The 20248-nt window shown below is 32.6% G+C and overlaps 1 protein-coding gene across 5 annotated transcripts in view; it reads left to right on the top strand.

Moving 5' to 3' along the window:
• Positions 1-20248, top strand: part of MS3_00003082 (uncharacterized protein) — a 64184-nt gene that overhangs the window by 25195 nt on the left and 18741 nt on the right. The window contains exons 9-14 of one of the 5 annotated variants that reach the window (XM_051210775.1): positions 1217-1658; positions 5530-5641; positions 6260-6382; positions 7594-7815; positions 8804-8903; positions 10754-11371. Coding sequence is in view for 3 of the 5 variants with exons in the window: in XM_051210776.1 (XP_051070794.1) it covers positions 5530-5641; positions 6260-6382; positions 7594-7815; positions 8804-8903; positions 10754-10896 (700 nt within the window). In the remaining 2 variants the exon portion in view is untranslated. Of the gene's footprint in view, positions 1-488; positions 5642-6259; positions 6383-7593; positions 7816-8803; positions 8904-10753; positions 16084-16117; positions 16207-16246; positions 16434-20248 lie in introns of those variants that run through there. The other 4 variants (XM_051210771.1, XM_051210776.1, XM_051210774.1 and 1 more) reach the window with 4 other exon arrangements.

The raw sequence follows: 20248 nt of genomic DNA, 5'->3' as shown, positions 1-20248 counted from the left end.
CTAGCGTTATGGGAGATCTGTGGTTTTACTTTCATCAGTTCCGTTTTATTAGAAAATAATCAACCGTTCTAATTTTTAAAATATTACTGTGTTGTATGTGATATCATCGGTGTGATGATAAAAAAGTTTGTACTTTAGTATTCGTTTTATTCTTTAGTTTATTTCCAATTTTAACTGGATGTGAATAGGCTCTGCGTTTAGTTAATGAGATTAAACAACACTGGATTGCTTCATTCCTATTACTACTAACTGATGCAGTTTAAAGGAAAATGTCAGTAGCATTATAGTTCAATTTTTATAGGTCATCTGGTAGAATTTTGCAAATAAATATCTGGATACTGCTGGATTTTCCAGAAGTTTCAGTGTTTTGTTAATTATTATGATTGCTTACGCCAATAGGTATTGGCATTCATTTAAATACTAATGAGTAACTAACTAGTTTAAGTAATTTCTCTTTACTGAATGAAAATAATATTTAAGCGAGCAAATTCATTTTGTGAGTCTCGTGAATAATGAATGCTTATGTTGATGTAATAATTATGATTACATTAAATGTGGTTATTTTTTATGACCCTAAATTTATAAATCATGAGAAAATAAATCTGATAAGTGGGTCTGATTATTTACTGACTTACTTAAGCCTGGTACCCCCTTCATCTAATTACTGGACAGATAAGTTTGTTTAAAACGATTTTTAAATAAAAATGTCATATATATTTAATAAAAATGAATCTCATAGATCATACGTCATGCTAAATTAGTTTGTTATAAGAATTTCAATTAATTATTTTCACAACTCATTCTTCAAAACCGATGAGTTGCACGGTAAGCTAAAACGATATTCACAACAGCAAATACAATAAGATTTAATGAGCAAATAAATATCATATGATTGTAAAACTTCATAATCGTCATTAATGTACATGTATATATAATGATTTAATTACTATCATTTATATTTATTTAATGATGAATTCAACAGAACATTAATTGTTTGTTTCTCGAAATAAATAATTCAGCATAACATTATCGTTTCGGAAATAGAATCAAGCCAAGCAACAATTGGATAGTATTTAATTACAAATACTGTGGCTTTAAAGTTGTTGCATCCTTTACAAAAAGTGCTTAGATCATTAACGATTAATTTTTTACTTTTTTATCCAACATTTTTCTAGTGACGATTTTTCACAACACCTTTGCCCTTTTGTTCTTTTAGATGCTGGTTTCATCGAAATCTATCTAATGCGTTGGCATTTTATCTGGGTTCAATTTCTTTAGCGGCATACACTTTGACTTGCCTTCATCATGTCTAGTCTTTTCTACTGTTCATACGTTGTCACCCGGAGCGTTACTGTTTTCCACTTTCTTTATGTTTTGTTATAGTTTTTCACTGGTTCTTGTGGACTCTGACCCAGTTTCACAAGAGATTTTACTTCCAGTTGGATTTGCTTGTTAAGAAGGTCCATCACTCATTAATCTTGTCTTTCAAGAAATCTTAAGCTCCTCCATAGAAGAAAACGTCAAAGGTCTAAAGATGATTGATAATCTTAATTCGAGCTGTGACATGTTGCATGTTACATATTCAGATGATCAAATCTCGACCTCAACTAACGACTCAAGTAACACTCAGAACTCACAAAACGTTCTTAGTCAACTTAGTACGAAAGTTTCCCATAAAAAGACAAAGACTATATATATAAAAAGCAAAACATTAATCCACTAGTTATCATAAGTAATAATAAAATATAGGAAGTAAACTCTTTAGAACATCTGAGATCGACAATTCGAAACAACTTTCGTTCAGACGATGCGATCATTTCCAATATAATAAAAGTTAAACATGCTACAATAAAAAATACGGTCAGTACTGCGAGATAACAGCATAAGTTTGAGTACCAAAATAAGATTGACGTGGTTCACCATAATACTATTATTAAGGCATAGACTAAAGACAATTAACCTAATAAATAAGGACTGAATGAGATCAACAACCGTCTTACACACCATTCGATCAATAATACTTGGTGTCGAAAGCATACCTCAATAATAATGCTACAAAAGAAAACCCGTTTAACTAACATAGCCAATAGAACCAATAAAAATCTTATATTTGGTGCATCACAACAAATCCTACAATTGCAGGGCTATGAGAGTAGCATAGCCGAGGTTAAACATATCAAAAACTGGCTAAGACTAGCAAAACGTGATATCAATTTGTTTGAAGAAGGACTACCGCAAAATTAAGTGGACAATCCAATCAAGTTTAATTTGACAAACCAAGCAGTTATTAACTCAAAATTATTGTAAAGCGAGATCTAACGTTTATATTCTTCAGTGGAAATCGCAGCAGGATTTTTGATCCCAATAACGAAATGAATCAGTATCGCAGAAACATTCATCCTCTAAACGAAAGTGAAGTGATAAACCCAGAGGGATACTGCTGCTAACTTAGGGATTGCGCAAGAAAACAATAGGAGTGATGAAAACACATATATTCATGGCACCCCCAACACGACCTAAACTGACCAAAATTTACTACATGGACGACAACAACAAAAACAGCAGAATCAAGTAAACAAACATAGATGCACCTTCAAAGGGTATAGTGAAATGCTACCTGTAAGATAAATTATAACTAATCACTGGTATGTGGTACATAGGTGGTCAGCAGTTACCGGACAGGAAATAAGATCACGAATAAAAACTGTTATTGCTTCCCTGTGGTTGTGCCGGGTTTACAGAAAAAACAGCTTCACTAACCAGTTTGTCTATAAACGAAGTATGATAATTATTAGTATTTGGATTATAGTACTAATTAAGAATCCCAGAAATAACGCAATTGGATCAAGAAGTACTAGATAAGCACAAACAAATGTACTGTATTTGGAATTCGAAATCAAGCATTCAATAAATACAAAGGAATCATTAGTTCATTCAAACACCACATCCGCCACAGTTTAAATTGAGGTCTAAATGTTTGTGGTTGATTGTACGCCTTCTTCTTAAGTTCGTCCTGTGTCAGTCCGACAGTGTATTGGATAAAGACTCTGTATTATCTAGAATGCACTCACTAATATTAGAATTAACAACTGAAATCGGAACAGACTCACGTGCTTTCTGGGATTGTGTAATCAGCATGTTGGTTGTGTACTGAAACCGCTGCTACTTAGAATTAGAACCATAGACTTTTAGACTATACTTCCCCTCGAAATAATGTTGAATCTTCATATCCCGAAGCTATGAATGATGTAGCTTCATTTAAAATATATTTCTCACATTGGTTAGAGTAAACATCAGAAGTGACTTCGTGATAAGGATAAACAGCAGTTTTTATGAAATCATCCGAATTGTAATCAAAATCGAGGTAATTTAGTACTCGTGCATGAACAAGTTTCCCACAAGCAACAAATGCATTACGAGTACAAATAATATTGGATTCTTCTGAAATAGCTTCCTCGAATTTATTAAGAATGTTATTGTAGAGTAAAGGATCATTAGAAAATCAGCATCTATCAAAACTACATCAGGTTTCTGATCGTGACTAGGTTCATTCAACATATTTTCCTCAGACTTGCAAGGAATTTCTTCAGAAATAAGTGAATCATTGAGAAAAACCATATTTGGTACAATGACATCAGAAATCTGATAATTTGATTGATTAGAAACTGTCTCGCAAGAATTCTGAGTTTCATTTAGCTCTGGACTGCCACATGACTTTACACTGTCTTTTGAAATCGTTGATAAAGATAAATGATCATTATAAATACTCAACTTAATAGAATCAGAATTACAGGACTTAATATTAGTTGCAGCAAGATGAACAGTAGCATTACAAAGTGACTGAATATGTCCAATATCACCACATTTAAAGCACTTATAATTACGAAACATGAATTAAAAGAGTGGAACCTGCCACTGGACAAACATTGGTCAAACATGTGCCCATTTTCGTGAACTGCATCGCAACTCCTCAGTGAATTGTCTGAGTAACTTTGAGTATGCACTGGAGTTTTTATATCCTCATGAATCATTTTACGAAATCTTCCTTTACCACATTCGAAATTTGTATACTTAACATAGTCTAGCATTAGTTCCTTGAGAGCTGTATAAGGAAGCAAAATGGAATTTTCCGGTAAAGCCACAGTTTTTAATATGTTATATGCTTCTTTTCCGATGAATGTGAGGAAATCTACAATATTGACATTCTCATCATCTTCCTTGGTCATAGCCCAGATTTCGAACCTTTCAAAGTAATCCTCGAAAGCATCAAAATCTGAATGTATGTCCAACCGCTTCATCACAGGCCCCATCGCGACGCCAATGTGATAATTAGGAGTATTTGAATTATAGTACTAATTAAGAATCCCGGAAATAACGCAATTGGATCAAGAAGTACTAGATAAGCACAAGCAAATGTACTGTATTTGGAATTCGAAATCAAGCATTCAATAAATACAAAGGAATCATTAGTTCATTCAAACACCACAGGAAGCCAGAAAGAACCAAATTCATACATGTTCTGTTCTAACTATTATCATTACCTAAAAAATTGTAACTAATATAGGCAGCTAGAAAGTAGTTCTCTCCGTCATTGGATCCCGTTTTATAACTGAAATGAGTAGACATATATGACAAGAAGTAATCAGTATCAAGAGGATGAAATAATCTTAACAAGTGAATCATACGCATTGTTGATATTTTGTCAATTGTTTAATGACTATCCTATAAGAACTAAATTTGAACTCAATATTTTCATATTATATAAGAGAAAGAAAAGAAGCTTCTAACACATTTTCTACATAAACAGAACACTTACAATAACGCTTTACTCTAATTTATTTTATGAAGACAGTTTTACAATGTTCATGTAAATAAGTAAATTAGAAGACTTGGTGAATATCCATACAATTGCCTTTCATCTCAATATTAAGGTAGCGACTGTCTGTTATTTTCATCACTGAAATGTACCTGTTTAGACTAATATAATAGTTCCTAATAAGTGATGCAACAACTTCAATGTTTACTTTATATGTTATCAAAATTGAAGCATTACATCATTTACAAAATAGTTATTTTCACACTACAATTTCATCATATAATGAGCCATATACACATCACGTCATCAATGAAGTATTTAGACCAAACCAAGCAAATATGTGGAACATTTCTGACAACTAAATATAACTTTATTTCCTGAATGTCATGAGGTCCTATTACTTGATTCGATTTCTGGTTAGAGGCTTAATTTTAGCATATAAAAGTCCACAAAACTCACTCGACAAATGTCTGCTAATTATTAATTTTAATAAGCTTTTTCTCACTAGATACTGTGTACGGTTAGACTATTTGTTCCGTCAAGTAGACTAAAATAAGAACTACAAATCAGAATAAACGTGTGGAAATCTTGATAGGTTTATTACTGAATTTGTCTCTTTGTTTTGATGTAATTATTTGTTAATGAGTTTCAGTTGTTGTCATTAAAATCATAGTCTTAGTTATCAGTCTATTTTCTATCATTTTTAAAAATAGTGACGTGAATCTATCACCAAAACAAATGTTCCGCTGTATTGATTTTTATTTATTGTGGCTCGTAATGTTCTGCAACATTATTCCTATTACAACAATCACGTCGACTTATAAGGTAGCTATTTTTGTTCTTTACACTTTACTCATTTACTTTTAACTTATTCGTCAGAAGGATCTAGTCAATATGTTCAGTGTAATGTATATGCGGTAACGAGACAACTTTTGGTTAATGTTTTACCTGGTTATCAGGTTGACAATTTTCGCCTGAGATGAATGTATACATTTTTCTTATGTACCATGTGGCAAGTGTTCTATATGGTTTAAGCATTATATAAATCACATTAGAAACTAATGTGGGGTCTACTGAAGTAGTATACTGTAAGTATTCTTACACTGCGACTCTGAACGAATAACAAGTTTAGTCTATTGAATGGTAAATTTTGTCGAATCTCATAAAACGAATATCTGAGATTTTTAAAAATGACGCATCAAAACAACTATCTTTTGGTGCTGCTATTACAAAACTGTTAGATCACTAATTTATCAGTTTGTAAAATTGATTGTTATCAACTGGATTACCTGTTTAAATTTACCCTCTAATATTCCGTTTTGAAACACGTGAGCAGTCAACCAAATATCGTTTGTGAATATTTATTTGAATGTTTATTTTTACAAGTCTGATCTTTACACAGTTTTCAACTTGATTCCTGTTCTTTCTCTTTTTTTGTTGAAGCAATTCGGTCAAAAGTACATTTCAGACGACAGATTTTTGTCAGCTATAGTTACTATTTCATCTTTATTCAATTGCGCTGGTCGTGTGATGTGGGGTTCGATTGCTGACCGATTTTCGTTTAAAGTACGCAACATACTTTGGTTTTTAGTTGATATTTCTATTTTAAAGTATCCCGAAATCGTGAATAAGTGTCGTTTTAAAGTATAAAGTTATTTTCTTGTGATGCTAGAAGTTTTTATGATGGCTAGAAGTTTTGAGATATTACTTTGTTTGTTGACATGTTATGTTTCAAATTATTATGACCAGTAGGGTACTCAATTCTACATCAACAATTAAAATATGATAACGAACGCTTTATTCTTTCAATTACTAAACTTACGGAACTTATACAAAACTTTCCCTTTCTAAGTTTACTTTGTACAGAAAGTAGATTAGAATATGTAATTGTAGCTGAGCAAAATAAACATAACAGAATGAAGCTTATTGAACTGAACTGAACTAATAGAAGAAATTGACAAGATAGATGATTATATAAAATAACTTTTCTGTCCATTCTTTCAATGAGTTTTCAAGCGTGATAAATCAATCTTATGGGACGATAATTACAATAATACTCCTTTTGAATATATGTTTACCAGCGAAGATTTCTTCTGACCGCTCACCGTCCAGGCAGTTACAGGTTTAGTAGCCATTTTTCCTATTCATCATGATTAACTTTGAGCACAAACGTAAAGTTTCTTAAAAGATGGCGTAATTATACCCTTAACTTGCTGTAAGAGCACTTTTAGCAGCACAATGTGTTTAGTCCTCAAAGACCATCAAGGTTTTGTGTGTCTCTCATACAAGGTCATTAGACAAAAGCTGAAGCATATCTATTCAGGTCCATCTCATAGTTTTATCAACTATTAAAGTTGTTGAATCTTCTCAAAATGATCATCTAGTTAAAACTTTGAGTTGTTTGATTTCCGATTTAGAAATAAATTAACATTTTATCTTTACACAAGAGGTCCATGTTCAATAAAGCCTCACCGACAGACTAACTTCTAAAGTAAATTTCAAATGATTTGTGCTCTATGTTATCTTGAAACTCTTTTTAGATCTGGTTTCGTATTTTAAAAAAAACTTGGAGAGTTGCATGATAAAGGTTTAATGTTAACCTGGGTGACGATTTTCTCGATACTACCAGTTGTAGTGTATCGTAATTTATGACTCTCTTCTGTCTTTGTTCACGCATTTTAAGGTTACTTCGTATTTAATGATCTAAATCCTATCTGGGTTTTAGCAAAATGGTCCAGATGAGAAAAGTGTTCACCCGTTTGTTTTCTCTCTTATAGGTGCCATTATGTGTAAAACTTACTATTTGGTCAGTCGTTCTAATAACATTTCCACATTTGTCATTATTTTCGGAAATAGTAATCAAAATATTATTTCCTATTTGGGTATTCGTCTTATTTACATTATTCTGCGGAACATTCGTCCTCATTCCTAATGCAACTGGCACGGTTTTTGGGCCAGTCAATTTAGCTGTGAATTATGGTTTAGTATTTCTAGCATTTGTGAGTTTTTAGTAAACTTTATTTGTTATATTATGAACCACAACGATGTATGACGATAATTAACCTTCATTTTTAATTTATTGCCTTCAATATATACTTCAGATTAATTCACTGATTTCCTCATTTCGCTAGTAAGCATTCACTTACCTGTAAGTCCTATATATAAATACGAATGCCAGACAATAAAATCGGAACACCATAATATTATCACATCTAACTAAACGGCTACAATATATCCTTCCATCTTTATACATCAATTACTTCTATAAAATAGTAAACTTTACTAGTCACTTTCATGATCACTCTGTTTGCATTCTTCACTTTTTATATTGCTTTTTGTTTCATCGTTGATTTCCATTAACTTTGGATTGATATCAAGATGAAGTTAAATAATTAGTACATAAAATAAATATTGAGTAACAACAGTAATTGGAATGTTTAGTTAGTAATTTTAACATTATGTGAACCATCAGTTAGTTTACTTCATGTCTTCATAAGCATTTCTTCTTCCATATTTGTCTATAGTTTGGTTGAAAGACAAGGTTTGGCCCCATATTTAACTTTCAATACTTTGGAAAACACCGACTGTCTCAACAAAAATGCTTGATAAATTACTTTCCTATTCTTGTACTTAGTTTACTTAAGAGTCATACGTTAAATCCTTGATGAGAGATTTTTGATTGCCTCTAGGAAACCCACTGAAAGGCGCACATAATGTACATACTTATATTTCTTCAATCTCTCAAATAAAGTAACAAAAAAACAAACTGAAGTATGATCAAGCGCATACGAAGTTGGCGAATGTCGAAGCAGTAAGTATAGAGAGGCTAAGAAACAAACTTTAAATTGAGTGAAAATCGAATTTGGCAATCAAAGTTAAGGAAAAACGTTTAACATATCTAACAAAATAGAAGGTTGGGTTCATGAAAGAATTGAAACCGTTCAAGTACATATGGATTAATTACATCTTTTCTTTTCTCGGTTCTAGTCGTTTGGAAGTTTTGCATGCGCAATTTTCACAACATTCTTAACCCCAGATGGTGCTTATGTATTCCAATACACTTCCTGTGGAGCCGTTTGTCTAGTGGGTAAGAAGGTATTTTATATGTATGTACGAAATATTTCTATAACTTGTACCTAGTACTGTTCAACGCGGATTTTAGGATGACCAATCTTTCGGATGAAACTTATTACAGAAACCAATGAAAGAGCTTCACAATGAGACGCTAAGCCAATACCACAGTTTGTATAAGATTCAGACTTAAGGATTTTGTTTTATTGATTTATGTTCCGACGGTCACTTTCAAGTTTGCAAAATGCAAATTTATTTATTGAGTAGACATAATGCAACCAACTTCTCAGTCATTCTTAGTTTAAAAACCGAATATTTTTATAAATACATTAAAACTGCTCAGTATTAAAACCTTTTGATCCAAGTAAGATGTATAAAAGATGATTTAAGTGTAAATTATACGGTTGAAACACCAGACGATTTTTATGTTATTGTTGTGACTTGAAGTTGTTTGCAGATTAGATGCGCAGCGTATTTATCGATCGATTCGGTGACACGTAAAACACGTACGAACGACCTAGTGTTCTGATTGGCCCCGCTTCCCTGTCTAACCCAGCTAGTTGAGTCCAGAACACAAGTCACAGCCTCTGAGATATGAATCATTGTATTTCAGACATACTCTATTTATATACTAACTAAACAGACCACATCGTACCATAAAAATAGAAAACAACATTTCTACAATATTTAACGAATGAAATAAATAATGGCCAATAGGAAATGTCCATTTAACGTCCAAGGACATCATTAAACTTAACATGATAATGATTGGCACATTATTCTGCATCCATAACAGTTATCTTTGTGAACACTGATAATGGCACTAAACTTTCAGTTTTGACAACATGTACAAGTACTTTTTATTTACAAACGAGTGAATATGAATTTTATGGTTTGAATGGAAGACAACGATGTATAGAGTGTTTAGGTAACTTGTAGAATAGTTGAATCATAAACGCTTATATTCTGAAACTTTACATGTTACGTTTGAAAATCCTTATGAAGAAGAGTTAATTGGTAATAAAATTTTAGAAATTACACGTTTTCGTATATTTACCTTACGGAATATATTTAATTATATAAATAATAAATGTCGTCGTAATCTTCAGGACCATTTTGATAAAAGAAAATTAATCACCAGTTTTTTTATCCATACGGTATTCATAACTGAATACAATTTTTGAGTAATACGCGAACAGAATAATTATGTTTTGTAATGGGAATTACAAAATAAATAAATTTTCATGAAAAGCTAACAATCGTGATTCTCGCTAGTCTCAAAGCTTATTTGGCAACACGTTTTCAATATCAAAGTCTTTTGTACCTTACTGAATGTATTTTGCATACTTTTTCTCATTTTAACATCTGTACGAACCATCATTGATGGATAAAAAGACTAATAGAGCACATGATTTATTTTCAATTAGATTTTAGTCTTGTCTTTACACTAATATATGAGATTTACAGTAGTAAATTAATCTTAACTGAGTAGTATTGTTACACAATAAATTAGGCTTTATGATATTTATGACATTTCATCAAAGTATTTTTTATTCATGACATATCGTTACGTAGTCTAAAGGATTTCAATTTCGGATGTCCCTATTTCTGCCATATATGCCTAAATATAAATCCAAATGATCAACTTCTAAAGAAGCTTATTCCATCAGTTAGTATAATCGAACAAAAATGAACACAACTTATCAGAACGAATTTTAAACAATTTTCCATTGCTTTTTGGATAAATTGTTGAATGTGTTTGAAATTATAGACTGAAGAATTTATGTCAAAATCAAACAATATAACGTTTATGTACATTAAATATTTTCAATTTAGATACAGTAATATTTTGTTTTTTACGTTTAGCGCTGTTTATCACATTGTGGATCGAGGATAGAAAAACACCAGAGAAATGTCAACTATGTGGATGTTTCGTTCGACGTTGTCTAAAATTACGAGTAAAACAACCGCTAAGTAGTCCACATGAACTACAAGCGCTTAGATCATAATATGAATGGTCGGTTTTATGATATTTAATATCTGCAGCTCGAATATATATATATATATATATATATATATATGTATATATATATATATATATATATATATATATATATATAATCTTTTAAAGTTCCATAAACCATAACTTCGTGCATCATAGAGAAATTAGTGCACAATAGCAATGCTTTTATTATTATTACTACTATTATTATTATTATTATTATTACTATATTACTGCTGTTACAATTGTCAATGACCTCTCGCTTCATTTGAGAATACGCCTTGTAACCAATATCAATTACGTCTACTCGTATAAAAGCCACTTTAATAATAATAGTCTTTGTTTTTCTTTGATACAACTTTAATTTATTTTTTTGTTGTGATATTCAATTTGATAAAAAAAGAACGTTTGTCATTATTTCGAATGAAGGTTTAAATAAAATAAAATAAGAAAATATTTCACATCATAGATATTAATATAAATGTATTACTTCATACTGAACCTCAGTTTTTCACTACAGTCACAATAAATGTTAAAATATATACCAATAACGTAAGACATATTTAACGAGAAACAACTTCCGGAAATATGTAGCCTGTAAATACTTGCCATTGATGTTGACCATGTTATTTTCAGCTTAAACTGCTTGTTGAAGCTGATCAGTTCAACATCATGACAATGTTCCTGCACAGCCTACTTTAGATGCTTTCCTTGATCCAGAAAGTTATCCTAATAGACATGCCCATTTATTTCTGAATCCGTTAAAGTAAATGTTATCTCTCAAATGTTTTTGTTTTCTTGATTATCTTTGAACTGTCTTGTCTGGAAGATACCATTAACAGAATCCTTTAACTTTGTCTGAGATATAGTAATACTTGTTATATATATAGCTACTGTAAGGAAATGATTTAAAGGGCATTTTATTTATTAATTAGCGAAGTGCATTAAGTTTACAGCATAAGATAAGATATAATAAGTCTGACTAACATCAGATGAATAGAACCAATGCACTGAATAAGTACATGAAGTATGTTAGTTTTGTTTAGTCGGATGAAGAAATATGACGTTATAAAATCTAATCATAGTTTAAGATACTGAGGTCTATTTTCGGAGGAAGTGTAGTTTCTGAACTATTTTTGTCGATGATATTTCATTTCGATTCATGATTTACAACATCATAGTGCTAGCACGGTTGCATTATTGAGTAAAACCGTTCTAGATAGATGGGTTATTTATTTGAGTAGAATAATGTACGGTAACAACTCAGAGGTTGGTTATACAGACGAAAGTAGACAATATTCATTGCATGTTCAGGTGTTAAATACAGATCTGATTTTAGTACACTTCAGAAAAGCGTAAACTACGCTATGACAGAAACACACTTGAGGGAAATGTGACGACCACTGTAATTTCCATATGGAACTTCCCTTTCCTTTGTATGTCGATAAATTACCAATGTTGCTTTAGTTATTGACACGATTATATCTGGATAATGTCAAGTCCTAAAGATAATAATAATAGGACTTATCATCATAATCTGCGAGCTGGTGTAGACAAATTATTTAGACCATCTTAATGTGGGTTTTGAGATTACTTGTAAAAAACGGAGCGCCCACAAATATCGGACATGGAAATAGACACCAGGACAGCAATCACAGAACAAGCATTCAATATCTATACTAACAAAAACATTTAGGACTGAGAGTCATTACTAGGAAATAATTATGCAGCAGCTGATGAAGAACTTTAAATAACACATTTACTACATCAAGCTTGCTGATTCTACGATTAGTCTAAGTTTTGAACACTTCATTCCGCTTTGGTGGGAAACACATAAGCACCTGGTCCATATCTTATTAAGGATGCTGACACACCTGACCATGTTCAGAGAATGTGAAATAAAAGAAAGGAAGACTTATTCAATCTCTTAAACAAGGAAATAGAACTCAAACCGTTTCACTTTTTATCTTACCTTAGAATGCGATGAAATCTTTATTTAGGATTCGGCAACTAAATTGATGTCTTCAGTGTTTTCTTTCTTCCTATGCTCTTTTTAAGATCAGTCACTTTAAAAGCTATAGCATGGAAGTTTAAAAGCCTCAATTTGACAAACTCGGTGTAGAATTCCGTTCTAGCAATCGAGTGGTCAATTAGTGAGAATCTCTACACGGACAAGTGGTATCTGCGACTCTGGAAATAATCTTAAATGTCAACTTAAATAATGAAAACTGAAGTTAGTCAAATTCTTATGAAGAGCGACCAGATCAGAATAAGCAGATTTATGTGATTAGGAAGTTTTGAAGTCATTCGCTTTTAAGCTCTGTTCCAGAAACCGTATTTTATGAAACCTAATGATAATAATGATAATAATTACAAACATCTTATGAATACATAACTGTTGGGTTGAGCGTGTTTATAGAGTCTGACGTGAGTTCGTTGATCTTCCAACAATAACCAGAAACATCCAATTTTCCACGGCCGTGTTTGAATGTTTAAACATTCCTATGGATACAGACTGCGTCTTTACCCTCTTCATAGACAAATATGCAATCCATTGAGGAGGTAGATAAATCTCCAAAATCCCTAGCTCCGTAAGTCTTTGACGTTTGATGCTGACTGCATAGGTCTTAATGGACTCACTAAGCTGAAGGCACTCGGTTATGCATTCGCAGCAGATCACAAGTGAGTACGCCGTGCTTCACTACTTTTACAATCGCTAGTCAGCTTAGATTGATAGCTTGTCACTTTATCGATAGCCAATCAAATACATCTTCGTGCTTCTTCTCTTCTGATTTCTCTGAGTTGGTACGTTTTGATTATCAATGGTGTTACTGGTTAAGGTTTTGTGGAACTCCGAATATTTGTTTCATCTTTAAAGTAGTCATACTAATGCTAACTTACTGCGAGGTATGTCAAGCTGTCTCGATCAACTGCTCTCTACTTTGTTTTTTTAATCAAAACATACATGCATCCATTTTCTCACAAAAACAAGACGTTTGGATAAGTTACTGAATCCACATGAAGTTGCTTTGATGGAACGGTCAAAATGAACGTTGCGAATTTACGTGATTCTCAGAACTTATCCTTCTATAGCACATATTATTTTTCTTTTTCAAAATGTTGACCCTGAGTACTCCCTTCTTTGATTGTTTCACATTCTACTCTTTAGTCTATTAAGGGACATACACAGGAATAGCGCTGCAACCAGTACCTACAATATGACCAGAAGAACGATTAGAATAGTCAGAGATCAAAATTCGGTGTTTAATAATAACTGCGAGATCTCTTCTCTAGCAACAGAACGGTGTAAAAAGACCTACTAACGGAACTGATAAATTTTACGTTTTTCGCCCAATTAAAAACTATCGGATTAATCATTACCAGTGTATCTAGATCGTTTAACACAGCTTCAAACCAACACGGGACTGTGGGGCCTCAAGCTGGGTTCAAACAGGAATGAACTCGCCAGACGGTAAAACCTAGGGATCTGCTAAGAAAGAGGAGCAGTGGGCAAGTGTTGAGAAGGGTATTTGAAAATTATAGCCTCTAGAATGTTGAAATACTTTGTTTTATTTAGTGTCTCAGTTTTGAAGAGTAACTCAATAGAATTAGGGCAGCTGTTGATGAAGAACAATAGGGCAAATGTGGCACAGTCCACTTGTATTGGGGTCAGAACATAGTAAGAAGTAAATTCCCTCATTCAGGCATAACATTTGATTCAGCTCACGTTACAAAGTACATTTTACTAGCATCTTCGAGACCTTCGATTGAGGATTACTCCCAAAATCAAGTTATATACAACAAACTGTGATCCGTAACAAATGCCGCGTAAATGTCAACAAACACCCAAGAACCAACAAACATGGTGGTTAACAGAGCGCCCGAGCTAGTAGACAATGCTCACTAACACAACATACAATAGTGGCTTTGGCCATCACGTACCACAGACCTTCACACCATTACGGTAAAATACATGTCAAGGCAACCTCGTCAGCTAAACCTCACGATCATTAGATCTCCGCGTCTGAAGGCTCTGAAATTCAGAAATCGAGGGGAACTAACGGAGGTCATCCAGGCCAAGTACGTCTCGAAAATCTGTCTGTTCAGTCACAAATGTCGTGAGGGCCGACCTTGATTGATATGGCGACAGCACAGTAGCCCAGTTAGACACACCCTCGATAGCGATCAGTAACGCATGTTGAAGAACACACACATTCTTTCTGATTAGACACGCTAAACTGCAGTATGCACTCACGAATAGATTACCGTCTCCCTCTTTAACAAACTGTGCCTGATTTATGTCACATTTTTTACCACGATTGCCATTCCTGCATATCAGTTGCTACATCCTACGTCTATTATTATCATTATTGTTTCCGTTCTTGTACTTTCAATTCCATCCTCTTTCTTGTTACCAATTAAATAAATTAACGACTACACTAATATTCATGGTATTACAACGACTTTGTCCGCAAAACCTTATTATTTTAAAGACAACAACCCAGTCGAACGAGAAGTCAGAAATGGATGAGTTTGAAGGTATGTTCGTATGCTTATCGAGGTTTTGAGAATCGTTTATTTGAACATGGGTAGTAGTTGTATGAGATACATAGCACGGCCTACTTACTCATGATTTGATGCGGATGTGCGACCGAGACCGTTCAACTAGGATGTATTCAGTACAACTAATAAGGTCAGCACCACTGTCAAAAACTTGCAAAACTATTTATTTTGTGGGTATATTTACCATCTCTAATTTACTATTCATAAATCAATCTTCTCCTAGCACTCGAATTACCACCTTACTATTTTCACATGCAACCCATCAATCTGCTGTCTGATAACGTCATAGCTTCTGGTGCCTTGAAACCCCACTGTCTTGAGAAAAACGCATTCAGTAAAATTACAAGATATACAAATCCAGATAAACCCGCCAAATTGAGTAAAATTAATGCAGTCGAGTGACTGCATTGCGATCGATTGGACATTACTAATTACTTGAAGTCGCAGCCAGAGAATAAGAAATGACCATAAACAAATCAACAGGTTTATGCAAGCTCATGGCAAAATCATTGGATGTTGAATGCGTCTTTTTGTTAAAATTTACTACTAAGAGTCAAAAGTGACTGACACTATTACAAATGTTCTCAGCTAAGGTAATGTTTGTTGGCTGTATTCGTGTTGTGACTGAAATGTACGTTTGGTAGAAATGTTTAAAATTTTTATAGCATGCGAGGTGATGGCACCATTGCTGGATGCTTTTCGGTTTTCGGTGGATATTTGATCCACTTCACTTATGGTTATTTGTATTCTTTGAGTAAGTTAACCTTGGGACTTCATAACCTTTGTTTCATCAGCAAATATGGTACCATACATAATGGGATACCTGATAACTTTCATTAACCCACACCTCTGCGTCCAAACATCCGTTTGGTTTTCTGCAGTTTCTTTTGCTGTTTACGGCATCTTTATGCCACTTGGTGGATTTCTGTCGCGTAAAATTGGTTACCGACCGGTAATAGCTCTCAGTTGTTTGTTTCTCAGGTATTAAACGTTTAAAATAGGTATATGCGTTTGATTAATATTAAAACTATCGAAAACGTACTAAGTCATACACCTTATATTTGTTGTAACAATGGTTATCAAAACGTTCATATAATAACAAAAATTAATTTTAAAAAATATCTCACAAACCTCCGTCGAACAAATCACTGAAGCCATTTCACAAGGTCGGGCAAATTGATTTTCATTACAAAACTAAAGTAATTTTGACATTAAAAATGTATTTTAAGGAAAAAAAGGTGGCCTTGTTTCTTGCTTGCCATAAAATGTATGGAAATATTGATTGATTGCACAAATAAACACTTATTCATTGACTATTTTAACGACATGCTTGTCATACGCCATAAACGTTCTTTGAAGCAAATATCAGTTTTGAGTTGTTATGCAATTCTCATCAGTAAAATTAATTATGTTAAGTGTGCCAGTTAGGACTATGGTATTTTCAAAATGCTTCTAAGTAGCAATCGTATTGGATGTAAAATGCGGATTCTCAACTCCAAAATCTCATCATCATGTATTCTAGTATTCACGAATGTATCAGGACTAAGAATGGTAAGCACAGCTAACTAGTTGAGATATATTTTATTGAAGTTAAAGTTGCACCATTGAGTGCATACAATACAATTATTATATTTAAGAACAGCATTAGTTGCAGCACGAATACATGAATTTACGTAGTTTACCGAAACTTTATTGACTGTCTGTCTGACTTTGAATCAGGCATAAACATCATACTATCCAAAAAAGTCTATCGACAATCGAAATTGAAACAGATCTGTCTAGGTCATTTAATTATATCTGACCCATTATGATAACTAGAAGTAATATAAACTCCCAGAATTGTTTAGTTAAAGACAGACAGGACTAGATGGGCACAAATCAAACCGTTAATCACATGTAAAAAATTCCGAAATCAAAATGATTTATTTAAACGTGTGTATGGTTAAACCATCAGAGCATTAAACAGACTGTTCTACTGAAATATGAAGTATAATATTTGGTATTATATGTGGCAAAGTTCATACAAAAACCACATACTGGCCTAATATTACGGACTTCATCCTACTTAAAACAGTAGGCATTGGGAAATGCGCATGATTTTTGCGAGCAAAATTTACTGTAAGATATGCATTTGCCAAACATATATTCAACTTGTACAGCTGTTTTGTAGTTCTTTAATTAACATTATCTAAACTTTCCTCTGAATAATTCTGTGTCCAAATTTGATTAGGACAGCTAAGCAATGTACTGGAATCCTTCGACAACCTAAAAGCAGTTACACGCAATTTTTATTTGTCCGTTACCACAGTCTTAAGATCCTGAATAAAGCATTTAAGTGTTTCCTTTAGCTCACTTTGAACCTTTGGTACATTAATTCAAATATTGAAGCAATCATACAACTGACTGTGAGGTTTTTCTTTATATTTACATTTAGTGGGTTGTTTCGGCAAATTGAAAACAAAGTTCTTGACTGTCTGTATAGTCTGACTATTTCATTAAATCCTTTCTTTTTATGGAATTTGTAGTTTGTTCATTTAACGTGATTTTATGGTAACTCTTCGAGATTTTTACAAAAACCCTAAACTGGTTTATCTGGAAATAAAATCCTGATGACTGCGTTAATTCAGAACATCAATAGTGTTGAACATATTATGTAAACTAGTATTCCCTAGAACCAACCGGTATATAATGTACTTGTCAAAACTAGAGTTGAACTAAAGGTACAAAAATCAGCAGCTTTCCTAAGATTTATTGAAATTAGCATAGTACGATAAAGGACACGCAAATCAATTATTAATTTTTGCAAAAAACATAGTTACTTTGGGTTTAGAATAACATATTGGGAAGCATGTGTTGGGATTTTTTGTATGCTGGTACCTAACATGTCATAAAAACAAAACCATGTATTATATGTGTAAAATGTCAACTATAACTGTTATAATATTGGCTAATTACTTTGATTGGTAGTCTTCATCAACTGAAGCTGAATGTCTATGTTATGGTGTGATTGCTTAACGTACGTAATCGTACCTTAAAGTCACACTAAGTGATGAGTGCCTACTTTACTCCATAATAAATAGTGGTCAAGATATTCCAATCGCATAGAAAAGTTAGAAACCAGATATATTTTTACTTTGTAAATGCTTTATTTAATTATCGAGAGAATAGAACTGTATTGTGTTCAAGTAGCTAATGAATGCTTTGTGTGCCATTTTTTGTTACGAATCGATTGCTTCGAATTATTCATACTGGATCTTGATGGATTTTTGTAGACAATTCTCTGTCTAATGTTCAGTCATCTAAGGCAGAGATATATTTAGTTTAAAGAATAGTTTAGCTGGGGTTTACTGTTATCCAACTTAACCTATTTATTTTTATAACATCTTTGTCCCAAAGGTTGTAAAGATTAATGTCCTCAATCAACAAAGCAGTAAAAATATCGAATAAATAGTCACAGATCACTTTGTACTCCCATATGAATATATTAATACCCCTTAAATTCATTGTTTTTTGTATTCTATGCAAACCATGTAACCAACTCGGAGCTTTGCAGCTTTCAGTTTTTCCATTCATAGAAAAATTAGTTCATCAAATTTCTCTTGGATTTTCGGGTTATGCCATCCAAATCGGGACCAGTCAGTTGATACCAATGAAGTTCACTGCATTATATCTATCAAAACTACACTGTTTTTCTTACATCTACTGTTTTTTTATTTGTTTCCTTAAACGTACTTTGTAAATTTTAACCGAACCAAACTAGCACTCAGAAAGAATAAGTCATAATAAAATTCTATGATACTTCATAGTTTTATCTTAATAAATTAATCCGGAAGGATTTTATCATTGGTGAAATCAGACACCGACAGGTACCATAGTTACCCCTCCTCTTACATTCATACAAAAATATACTGCCGTAGATTCTGCTTAAAATTACTCAGAAGAACGAACCATCTATGAAATATGATCAAAAGTAAGTTTCATTATGTATGCGTTGTGACAACAGTGATAGATTAAAGATTTTGTTGGTCGCCATTTTGATCTGTTTAATTCTAACTATCGCTTTTTACATTCAAAGGTTTATTAAAACGACTCAAATAAACTGTTACACCAGGTTTGTGATTTTCTATCAAACTGTGTCATAAATACCCGTGAAGTTTTATTAAACTTCTTTTTATCCTCTTAATTCTGTCATATTTCCAATACTTTTTATGTTACTTTCTGTATAGGGTCACGTAAGTTTATCAGAATCTTCATAAGGCTTAAATATGTCAATTGTAAACAATTACAGTGCTTGCCTAAACGCAGTTTATTTCGTAATCTCCTTTTACTTCATGAACGTCAATATATACATGTCCTAGATTAAATGTACTAATCACGCCGAGTAAACCCGGTCTTAATTTCATAAACATTTTAAACTTATATTTCGGTATCCTTTTATTAAAAATACTCAGTATGGAGATATACTAACGTACAGTAATTAAATATGAATATTACCAACACAGGAACTCTAAAAATTGTTAACCGCCTTAATATTAGTATAAGAAATATCATTTCTTGGTCGTAGAAAGTAATCCGTAAACAAGAAATTCAAAGGGGATTTTACTGTTATACAACAATAAATATATTAATAAGCATAACTAGTATGAGGTATGTCAATGGCTTTGATAGCTGATCATGTACTTGAGGATATTAGCCCCATATGATTACCATTAATTTATTTAACAAAAAGGTGAAATGGAAATCGCCAAAATATGCTTAAGAATCAATAGTATTTGTGTGAAGATGTAATAAGTTTG

This window comes from Schistosoma haematobium, chromosome ZW (assembly GCF_000699445.3).
Source record: "Schistosoma haematobium chromosome ZW, whole genome shotgun sequence".
Lineage (NCBI taxonomy): Eukaryota > Metazoa > Platyhelminthes > Trematoda > Strigeidida > Schistosomatidae > Schistosoma > Schistosoma haematobium.
This window is presented reverse-complemented; position numbering and strand designations above follow the sequence as displayed.